Source organism: Panthera uncia, chromosome X (assembly GCF_023721935.1).
Source record: "Panthera uncia isolate 11264 chromosome X, Puncia_PCG_1.0, whole genome shotgun sequence".
Taxonomy (NCBI): Eukaryota; Metazoa; Chordata; class Mammalia; order Carnivora; family Felidae; genus Panthera; species Panthera uncia.
This window is the reverse complement of record NC_064817.1, coordinates 71,180,017-71,192,325: the sequence shown is the minus strand read 5'-3', so window position 1 is coordinate 71,192,325 and position 12,309 is coordinate 71,180,017. Positions and strand designations below refer to the sequence as shown.

Below are 12,309 nucleotides of genomic sequence, written 5' to 3'. Positions count from 1 at the left end.
CCCTTCCCTTATGTTCATCTGTTTTGTCTCTTAAAGTCCTCATATTAGTGGAGTCATATGATTTTTGTCTTTGTCTAATTTCACTTAGCATAATACCCTCCAGTTCCATCCATGTAGTTGCAAATGGCAAGATTTCATTCTTTTTGATTGCTGAGTAATACTCCATTGTGTGTGTGTGTGTGTGTGTGTGTGTGTATACACACACACACACCACATTTTCTTTATCTGCCCCCACTTTCTTACTATCAGGAGTCATTTTATCTGATTTTCTACCAAGCATAAAATGAAACTATATATCTATTTGGATACTTCTGCCAAATAATATCATTTTGACTGTTGGAATCAATATATTCTATTTCAACTGAAAATAATTTTAAAAATTTAAATAAAGTTAGAAAAGTTAGTTAGAAACTTGGATTAACTACCGGTCTGGTGTGTATAGATGCAGGAGTCTTGAAAGTTGTCACTGAATAGCTGTATTCAGAAACACTGTAAGGATCAGAACTGCTGGAGGAACACTTGGAGATGGAATCACAAGCCACAAAAGTGTTATCAAGAGGCAGTTCATGGATGATGTGGTGCTTCAAATTCAGGGGAGTTTCAGGCTGGATCTGGAAGGCAGGCTGTGGAGAGGCAGATTTGTAATGCCAGGCCAAATCAGGGATGTCAGGCTTGAAGGTAGTAGGTATAGTGCCCCAATTGTACTTGCCCATGGTTTGTTCTTCCAGTTGAATGGGAACGTCTAGTGTGGCACTGTTTCCATCATTCTCAGCATCATCTGCCTTAGTTTCTTCAATAGTGACAAAGTTAAGCAGCAAGTTATTAGGGGCATGCTTCCTCTTCTTCTTTTTCTTCTTCTTCTTCCTCTTCTTCTTCATCATCATCATTATCATCTGCTTGTTTTCTGGGTTTGGAGTAACCCATTCAGAATTCTGCTTGTTTTTCTGAGCAGTCTTAAGGTGTGGTGATTGGCAGCATCTTACTATAGCAGTAATGAAAATAACAATGATGACAGTTATGGTGCCAGCAATAATAGCAACCGTGATCTTGACATAGTCACTGGTTGGTGAGGATGCATCAGTTGTCTTAGTATTTGGGGTCACTGGTGTTTCAATGTTTTTGTGTACCAGTTCATGAATCAGTGTAGCATTGGTCACTGACTCATTCACAAATAGATTAACAATTACAACATTGAAGAGAGAATCAGGTTGTCCTAAGTCCTTAGCTTTGACTACCAGTCTGTGTAAACCAAGGTCTGTAACAACACATTTCTCCTTCAGTGTTATGTTGCCTGTTGTTTGGTCAATTATAAATAGACCTTTTGTGTTTCCTCCTACAATGTTGTAATGAAGCTCTGCATTCATGCCAGTGTCATTGTCAATAGCAACTACTGTGAAGACCACTGTGCCTGGATTAGTGGATGGTAGAACCAATTCATAGGAGTTGTTGGAAGAAGGGACAACAAAAACTGGTTTGTTGTCATTGACATCAATCACATTTATTGTCACTTTGGCAGTTGAAGAATGTGATACCTTACCACCATCCTCAGCCTTTACATAGAAAGTATAAGATTCTTGCTTTTCTCTGTCAAATGAAATATTTGGTCGGATAACACCAGTTTGTGGATCAATGGTGAAGTCATCATTCACATCTAAAATAGAGAGGGTGACTGCAGAATTTTCTCCATAATCAGGATCAGTTACAGTGATTAGTCCTACTGTGCCATGTCTTGGAAGGTTTTCTGGGACATAGAAGTTGTACTCATTGTGAGTAAAAATTGGACTGTTATCATTCTGATCAAGAATGGTCACTAAGACTGTGGCATTGGTCATGAAGGATGGTATCCCATTATCTTTTGCCAGAACTGTGAAGGAATATTTTTCTTGTTTCTCTCTATCTAGTTTCTTCCCTGCAGTTAGAATGCCTGTACGATGATCCAGGTTGAATTCAGATGGAGCATCAACACCTAGCAGATAATTGATTTCAGCATTGTGCCCACTGTCTGCATCCACTGCACTTATTTTTGTCAACTTGGTGCCAGGAGAGTTATTCTCAGCAACAGAAAGACTTATAAAAGGCTGGATGAAAACTGGAGCATTGTCATTTTCATCTTTGACTTTGACAAGGAGCATGGATGATTGATTCAAAGGAGGTTTTCCAGCATCTACAGCTAGCAATTTAATGGCGTATTCTCTTGTGGACTCATAGTCAAGATATGCAGCAGTCTCCAGGAGGAACTGATTACTGAACACTGGCCTTAATCTGAAAGGGACTTCATGATCTGTGAAGCATGTCACCCTGCCATTATGGTCAGCATCTTTATCTGTCACAGTTATGAGAGCAATTTTGGTGTTAAGTGGAGCATTTTCTGAAAGAATCACAGTACCATTGATTGGATTAATGATGTATCTTATGTCAATTGATGGGACATTGTCATTGATATCTGTAACATTTACTAGAACCATTGCTCTTGCTGGCATCAATCCACCATCACTTGCCAAAACCTGTAACTTATGGTTTGGTGATTCTTCCCTATCCAGTGGTTCTTTGATTGTGATAAGTCCGGTGATGTTGTTCAGGTGAAATAGTTTCTTGGCGATGTTGGAGACTAGATTGCTGAAATAGAAGTGAATCTTGGCATTTTCACCTATGTCGGCATCTGTGGCATGGACTTGTGTTACTGAAGTACCTACAGGAGCATTTTCTGGTATACTGATTTCAATCTCATTCTCCTTGAATACTGGGTGGTTGTCATTTGTGTCAGCAACATTTATTTGCAAAATAGCAGTACTGGATCTTTGAGGAAAGCCACCATCTTCAACCTTTACTTTCATTACATATGTATCCTTCTCTTCTCTATCTAACTCCTTTTGAACAATTAGCTGTGGCGTCTTGTCTCCTTCTGGTGTTTCAATGACATCAAGCCGAAACATACTTTGACCCTAGAAAACATACAATGAAATGTATTTAACTTATGTTATATAATGAGACCAGCTTTCAAATTATTAAAGTCACATGACATAGGATCAGCTCAGAAATAGGTGCCAGAAGACTTATATTCTAAGTCCCAACTCTGTCTATAACTAGTATTGTGACCACAAGCAAGTTGCTTAACATCTCCAGGCATTTTTAAAATTAGACAGTTGTGCTATAAGTTGTTCTGAGAGTTTTTCAGTTCATAGCATTTTATGGCAATAAATGTAATTCACTTATGTAAAGTATTAAAATCTTCAAAAGGAAAAAGTATAAAAGGTTGTCAGTGTTTCACATGGTGAATGAAGTTATAAGTGAATTAATCATGGTTACTCCAAATGTTATTCCAAAAGTAACAATCAAGTATAAAGTATTCATCCAAGACAAGAACATACATCTAAAAGTACAGCTAAAACCTTTGATAGAAGGAGAAAATACACAAAGTCTGATAGGAATAAAACTTTGTGTAAAATACACAATATTTCCATTTGTTTCTATAGAAACAGGTATTAAAAATAAAATGTTATTGGAAATTAACAACACAATGTTATTTAATTAACTTTATTATTTTTTAATGAGAAAGCACAATGGACTGAAAATCACGTGTCAACATTTCAATTTGGAAATTATAGCTTGGAACAGCACCTATTTTCTCTGTATGTCCATAGAGTCAGAATATGGGAACGTTTAAAAAACAGTCTTCTCTGGTTCTGGCTACCTCTTAACCTCAAAAGAGGAAGTGTGAGTAATATAAAATTGTGAAATATTTAATGTGCATGACCTGTCTTAAGGGCTGCTTATCACTACATGAAGAATCTCATATTCTGAACAAGTTTTTTAAATACTCAAATATCCTAATTTTGATAAAGTCCAATTTATCAATTTTTTAAATCTCTTCCCTGAACTACAATAAAATGAGCCCTACACAGATAAATAGTTATTTTGCTAAATGATTGAGTAGTACTGCTGATTGGCTCTCAGGGGCAGTCCTATCCAGCTATTTGTAGCATTTTGACAGAAATGAGTAAGACGAAAAGGTACTGGAGGCTGTGAAGAAAAGATCAGAAGAGGACCTTAAGATTCTTATTATGTGGGTAATTTACAAATGTTTACAAACACACATACACACACACATAACTCAATATCATTTTTAATTCTTCAATAGAATTGTTTAACACAAAAGTTGCTGGCATGTGGCAGGGGTCAGTTATTGATCTTTCATTTATGTGCTCTGCAAACAAAGAACAGGTTAATATATGAGGGTTTTGTTTCATAATTTTGTCATAACAGTGTATAAAATATGATCCTAAATGTTAGAAACTAATGAATGATATTAGGTTTCCAGGGGCGACTAGAATATATAGTAAAATTATATGATTATATTTTTTAATTACCAAAGTGCTGTAATTGTCTCCATATAATTGTGTACAATACTAAATATATCTATCTTCTACCTTTTGAACTGCTTGAAGATATTTCTGCAATTTTTTTCTTTTGTGCTTAGATTTACTTACATTTTTATTCAAATACAGAAACATAATATATATTGTTGGAAGAATTAGATGTTCATTATTAAATTTAAGGTGGCCATTCAGAATTGGTATCAGTTTGGGTCCTCTTTGCTGCCATCTTTTTCTCTCTTTTATCTGCTTTAATGAATTAAAAAAATAATAGGAGGTAACTGATGTGTATTGGTCATCTTGTTTTTAATTCAAACAACTATAATGAACATGTTATTAATATTTTATTCATATAAACCAATAAACAACCTACCTTTCATTTGAATGAAGTGTTTAACAATGGAAACATTTTTCATGTCATATCAATTTACAAGTGTGAAAATTATCAAACTGAAATCTATTCTTATACTGCATATTTTAAGAAAAAATATAATTTTATGACAATAATGTCAAATGCAAATACAATATTTACTATTATAATTTTATCTAAATAAACTCAGTTATTAAAGATAATTTTATTTTTGTAAAGGTATTTGAAAAAAATTTAAGAAGGTTCAAACCTAAAATGTGTTATTTATGAGTAGAAAAAAGTTTCTAAATTGCACGTCATAAAAATCCATGGCACTTAATACTATTTTGCTAACTATTGTCAAACTTCAATATTTAGTGGTAAATACAGTCACAACCTTCTTCTAGGCATTGGGGATATGGTAGTGAGTAATCATAGTTTATAAATGTAACAAAAATTAAGTTCTACCTAAAATGAGAAAAAAACTGATGACAATCTAAGTATTTAATGTTATTTATACTAACAGATTTATATTAACTACAGAATAATTACATTTTTAATAAAAGCTATAGAAGGAGAATATAAAGTATTATTAAAGGTTATATAAGTGAAAACTAGCATATATAATATAGAAAGAACAAGAAAACACTATGTTAGAAATAATAAATAAATACACTTAAGTTTTTTTAAAATTTTTTAATGTTTAGTTTATTTATTTTTGAGAGACAGAGAGAGACAGCATGAGCGGGAGAGGGCAGAGAGAGAGAGAGAGAGAGAGAGGGAGACCCAGAATATGAAGCAAGCTCCAGGCTCCGAGCTGTCAGCACAGAGCCCAACTCAGGGCTGGAACTCAAGAGCCATGAGATCATGACCTGAGCCGAAGTTGGACGCTCAACCAACTGAGCCACCCAGGTGCCACTTAAGCTTTTAGTTTAAGAACCAATTATCCAATTTATGACTATAATACATCTGGGAAAAATGTACTAGTTTTAATTTTTAATTTTACATATTTACATTTGTGCAGTGTGTGGCATTTGTTTAGAGTTTAATATTATGCCTTGGCTTGAATTTTGAATTAACCTTTGCTTTCTCAAGCAAATGAAGGCAAAAATGTATAGGTTGAAAATCTAAGAATAACGTCTTTGTTGTCTTTTAATTATTTATATGAAGTGACAGGAATGTTAAAATATTTTTTTTTAATTTCAAGGTGATAAGAGAATATACATGCCAGGTAATGAGCAATGTCCATGTTGCCCTTCTGCCTTCTACAACTATTCTTTCCAATATGGTAGTGATTAGCCAAAGTATTTATTTATTTTTTTTTTTGAATTTCACTTTCAAATATTTTTATTTATTTTTTTTATTTACATCCAAATTAGTTAGCATATAGTGCAACGATGATTTCAAGAGTAGATTCCTTAGTGCCCCTTACCATTTAGCCCATCCCCCCTCCCACAACTCCTCCAGTAACCCTCAGTTTGTTCTCCAGATTTATGAGTCTCTTCTGTTTTGTCCCCCTCCCTGTTTTTATATTATTTTTTCCCTTTCCTTGTGTTCATCTGTTTTGTCTCTTAAAGTCCTCATATTAGTGAAGTTATATGATTTTGTCTTTCTCTGACTAATTTCACTTAGCCTAATAGCCACAAGTCTTTAAATATATTTTTTAATTAATTAATATTAGATAAAATCTAAATATCAATCCCTCAATCTCACTAGCCACATTTGAAGTTTTCATAGCCATATGTAAGTAGTGGTTACTTCATTGGACAGCACAGATATAGAAAATTTACATTATTGCATGAAGTTCTATTAGAATGTACTGTTCTAAGAAGTTATAATGTTTTTTTTTAACAAAAATTTATGCTCAGGTGATTGTATATGCATCTCCCCCAGATATTTATAGCTCTACAAATACTTTGCTGATTTACATATTTAAATTTCATGCTGTCCAAGTAATTGACAAATATTTGGCCAGATATTGAAGTTTGGTGCCAAAATATGGTGCTAATATGAGCTTACTATCATTATTGAGTGAGTATTCAAAGGCTGTTCCTCTACCTTGTCTCCTTCAGGATTAGATAATGACTAACACACGGACCCATTACTACTGCTACCTTGATGGTATTTATTGAATTGAGACTCATACCCATGTGAGCAATGAAAAAGCTGAAGACTTTCACCATATCTTAGACCATGACCTGAGAACAGTGTGATAAGTAAAAACGCCAAATAAAGATGTATAGATACTTAATTATCGTACTAACATTAACAGAGATATATTTTATGCACAAAAAAAGTAAAAACTTTGGGATAACTTACTTGTATTATCTTGAATTCCAAACCTAATTAAAATTATTTCCCCTTGTTTACAGGGACAAATTCTCCCAAGTGTTCTCCTTTTGGTGAGAACACTAAATATCATTCATATGTGTTTTTCTCATTAATTTACTTAAAGCTTAATAAATATAAAAGAGGAGTGTCTGACTGTCTCAGGCAGTTAAGTGTCCAACTTTAGCTCAGTGAGTTAAGTGTCCAACTTCAACCATGATCACATGGCTCATGGGTTCGAGCCCCACTTCGGGCTCTGTGCTGACAGCACTGAACCTTCCTGGAATTTTCTGTCTCCCTCTATCTCTGCCCCTCTACCTCCCCCTTCTCTCTCAAAATAAACAAACTTAAAATTTTTTCTTTAACACAATATAAAGAAAAAAACTGAGGCAAAATATAAAATACTCCATTAAAATTTTTTCACTATTATTTTATAAAACAACTATTTTTTTTTCTGTTTGGGATATAATAAGCTAAAGTTTCAATCTCTGGTAAAAAGTTACAAAGTATTAGTAAACCTTCATTTTCAGAAGAAATGATGACAAGTTTTGTGAGGTAAGTGTCCAGTGCATTATTTATAAAATTTAAAACTCTACATCTGTTAAATATACATATGTACAAATAATAAAAATTTAAAAACAATCGCAGAGGAGAAAACAGCATATTATATGAATTGAATGAAACACATCATATGTTGATTTGGATTCTCATATCTTTTTTTTAATGTTTTATTTATTTTTGAGACAGAGAGAGACAGAGCATGAGCAGGGGAGGGGCAGAGAGACACGGAGACACAGAATCCAAAGCAGGCTCCAGGCTCTGAGCTGTCAGCACAGACCCCAAAGTGGGGCTCGAACTCACAAACCATGAGATCATGGCCTGAGTCAAAGTCATATGCTTAACCAACTCAGCCACCCAGGCCCCCCAGATTCTCAGATCTTAAATGAAATTGAAATCAAGTACCCAAAACTGCCAATTCCAGTTCAAGTTTAAAAAAATGTGGACAAAATCCTCCAGGAGAAAACAGGCAGCAATTTCTTTGACCTAAGCTGCAGCAACTTCTTACTAGACATGACTCTGGAGGCAAGGGAAACAAAGGCAAACAAACAAACAAACTATTGCAACCTCATTAAGATAAAAAGCTTCTGCACAGGGAATGAAACAATCAGCAAAACTAAAAGTCGGCATACAGAATTGGATAAAGAGTTAGTATCTAAAATCTATAAAGGACTTATCAAACTCAACACCCCCAAAAAACAAATAATCCAGTGAAGAAATGGGCAGAAGACATGAATAGACACCTTTCCAAAGAAGACATCCAGATGGCTAACAGACATGTGAAAAGATGCTCAATATCACTCATAATAAGGGAAATACAAATCAAAACCACAATGAGTACCACCTCACACTTGTCAGAATGACCAAAATTAACAACTCAGGATATAACAGATGTTGGCAAGGATGCAGAGAAAGGGGAAGCCTTTTTCACTGTTGGTGGGAATGCAAACTGGTGCAATCACTCTGGAAAGGTAGAGGTTCTTCAAAAAATTAAAAATAAAACTACTCTAAGAATCAGCAATTGCACTAGTAGGTATTTATCCAAAGGATACAAAAATGATGATTCAAAAGTGCACATTCACCACAATGTTTATATCAGCTTTATCAACAATAGCCAAAGTCTGGAAATACCCAAAAAGTTCATCAACTGATGAATGGATAAAGAAAATGTGGTATATATACACAATGGAATATGACTCGTGATCAAAAACAATGAAATCTTGCCATTTGCAACAACATGGATTGAACTAGAGCATGGTATGCTAAGCAATATAAGTACGTCAGAGAAAGACAAATATAGAATTTCACTCATATGTGTAATTTAAGAAGGAAAACAGATGAACATAGCAGAAGGGAAGAAAAAAATAGGTAAAAACAGAAAGGAATGTAAACCATAAAAGACTCTTAAATACAGATAACAAACTGAGGGTTGCTGGAGGGGAGGTGGGGGGGATGGGCTAAATGGCGATGGGCATTAAGAAGGGCACTTGTCCAGATGAGCACTGAGTGTTACATGTAAGTGATGAATCACTGCGTTCTACTTTTGAAACCAATAGTACATGGTATGTTAACTAATTTGAATTTAAATAACTATTTTTTTTAATTAAGGACTTTTTAATAACTTCATGTAATGTGAAAGGCTTAAAATTATTTGTTACTAATATTTCTTCCTAAATTCAAAAATAAGCTTTGAGTTTGAAAATGCAGGATGACTGCTAAAATTTGCAAGATGTTAATCTCATCTGATATTTAATTCTTCAATTCTTTTAATTCTTTTATGCATTTAATTATTTAATTCTTAACAGAGATTTGTAAAACCAAAGAAGAAAATGTGGATAGGAAACTTCAAGGGGAAGTATACATGCTTTTGAAATAAATGAATAAAATATATTTTTTGCCTAATTAAAAGCTATATTTTTGTCTATTGTTCCAGAAAAGAACTAACCAAACTATTGTACTAAAATTTAAAATTTTTGACATATTCATGTGCAAGACACCACTTTCTTGGTGTTGGAAGGCAATAACACGGGACTTCCAGAGTAAGAGATGTGGTGCACTTGTCAGAAAATACATACAGTGCCAGTAAGTACAAAAAGAAGACCCTTCTGCAATGTTGGTGGGAATGCAAGCTGGCAAGCCTACTCTGGAAAACAGTATGGAGATTCCTAAAAAAAACAAAAAAAAACAAAAAAAAAAACAAAAAAAAAACTAAAACTAGAACAAACCTATAATTCAGCAATCACACTATTAGGTATTTACCCAAAGAATGCAAACACACTAATTAAAAGGAATACATGCACCTCACCTTTATAGAGGCATTATATACAACAGACAAATTCTGGAAAGAGCCCAGCTGTCCTCTGACTGATGAGTGGACAGAGAAGATGTGGTATTAGACAATGAAATATTACTCAGCCATAAAAATAAAGGATGAAATCTTGCCACTTGCAATGACGTGGATGGAGCCAGACAGTATTATGCTACACAAAATAAGTCATTCAGAGAAAAATACCACATGATTTCAGTCATATGTAAAATCAAAGAAACAATGCAATGATAGGGAAACAGAGACAAAGAAATAAATCAAGAAACAGACTCTTAACTATGGAGATCGAACCTACAGTTACCAGAGGGGAAGTGGGTAAATGACGGGGTTAAAAAGGTGGAGGGGATTAAGGAGTGCACTTGTGATAAGCACCAGGTGATGTACGTGTTAAATCACAAAATTGTACACCTAAAATTAATATAACACTGCATGTTAACTAACTGTAATTTAAATTAAAATTTAAAAAATAAAAAAAAATAGTTCCGAAGAAACTGTATTCTAACACTGATTAAATAAAAGATGCTTTAGATCAAGGAATATTGAGGGAAAGACTAAAAGTTTATTTCCGAACTTTACCACTACATTATTTATCCAAAGCTAACAATATTTTTAAAAACCAGTAATTTTCATACTCTTACTGATACATCTTTGGGCAAGAGAAATACAAGGACATAGTTTTAAATGGATAAAACCACAAAGATATAGCTATTTTAGAAAACAGTAGGGAAATAAATTTAATATTTTCAAAACAAATACAATGGTAACTATAGTAGATGTACTTTAATTCGATTAAAATGACTTGGTTTGCTATAGGTTGCCTAGAATTAATATTCAATATTGCAGTATTATTTATATTTTATGCTCTATTTTCTAGAACATTAAATGTATTACCTGTGAAATGACCTGGCTGTTAGTCACATGTTTCACAATAAGTCGCCAAGATCCTCTTTACTATAAAGCTATATTATGGAAAGGAGAGCCATGTGTTTTAGAAAACATCCACTCTCTTTGGAAGAAATGAACTTACATTAAAATGTTAATAACAGTGATAATAATTTTGGCAAAGCTATGCACAGGGTTTAAGACATTACACATTTTTTTAATATTATTTACTGAAATTTAGCAAAACCTCCTTAGTAGACTAAGGATATTTGTAACATAAGTTTCTTCTTATATAATTTTTTTCTCTATTTCATCAGATTACAACACTAGGAGTAGTCTGTTTCTTTTTCCTCTTTAAAAAAATGTAAGCACTCAGGGAAAGGAAAGAAAATACATGACAGTTTGAAAAATAAGAATATCCATAAAAATCAGTCAAGGGATTCACAAAATAAAAGATGTACACATAGTGTCATATATACCTAAAAAGTGGGGATGAGAAAAGTAAAGAATGGGGTCAAACTTAAGTGAACATAAACTTAATATAGACTATTATATGCAGAAGATGTTATATACAAATCTAATGGTAGTCACAAATAAAAAATCAGTAATAGATAAAGCAAAGAATAAAAAGGAAGGAAAACAAATATATCACTAAAGAAAATAAGAAAAATATGAAAGAGAGCAAGAGAAAAAAGGATCAGAGAAAATTATAGAAACAATTTCAAAACAAGTAACAAGATGTCAATATATACATACCTATCAAGAATGACTTTGAATGTAAATGGATTAAATGTTCCAATAAAAAGATATATGGTGATGGAATGGATAAAATACAAGACCCATCTATATGCTGCCTACAAGAGACTCATTTCAGACCTAAAGATGCCTGCAGATTGAAAAATAAAGGATGTAGAAATATTTATCATACAAATAGATGTTAAAAGTAAACCAGGATATGGGTGCCTGGTTGGCTTGATTTTAGCTCAGGTCATGATCCCAGGTCATGGGATGCAGCCCTACATCAGGCTGTGCACTGAGCATGTAGCTGCTTGAGACTCTCTCCCCACTCTTTCTGCCCATCTCCTATGCTGGCACTCTCTTATATATATCTAAAAAAAAATAGTAAGCCAGGAGAGCAAAACTTATAACTGAAAAAATAGAGTTTAAAACAAAACCTGTAGAGAAACAAAAAACAGTACTATATACTACTACTACTATTACTACTACTACTACTAATAGTAATAAAGGACAAAACTCAACAAGAAAATAAAACAATTGTAAATATTTATGCATCCAACAAGGAAGCACCCAAATACACAGAACAGTTAATAACAAACATAAAGGAACAAATTGATAGTAATATAATTACAGTATGTGCCTTTAACACCCCACTTACATCAATGGAAAGATCATCCATGCAGAAAATCAACAAGCAAACAGTGGCATTGAATGATACACTGGACCAGATGGATTTAACAGATATATTCAGGACA

At 33.5% G+C, this 12,309-nt stretch overlaps 1 protein-coding gene across 1 annotated transcript in view; it reads right to left on the bottom strand.

The window, feature by feature from the left end:
* Window positions 1–404: 404 nt before the first annotated feature.
* PCDH11X (protocadherin 11 X-linked) overlaps window positions 405–12,309 on the bottom strand; it is a 69,629-nt gene continuing 57,724 nt past the window's right edge. The window contains exon 2 of the mRNA XM_049643269.1: window positions 405–2,942. Within this exon, the coding sequence (XP_049499226.1) occupies window positions 405–2,942 (2,538 nt within the window). The remainder of the gene's footprint in view (window positions 2,943–12,309) is intronic.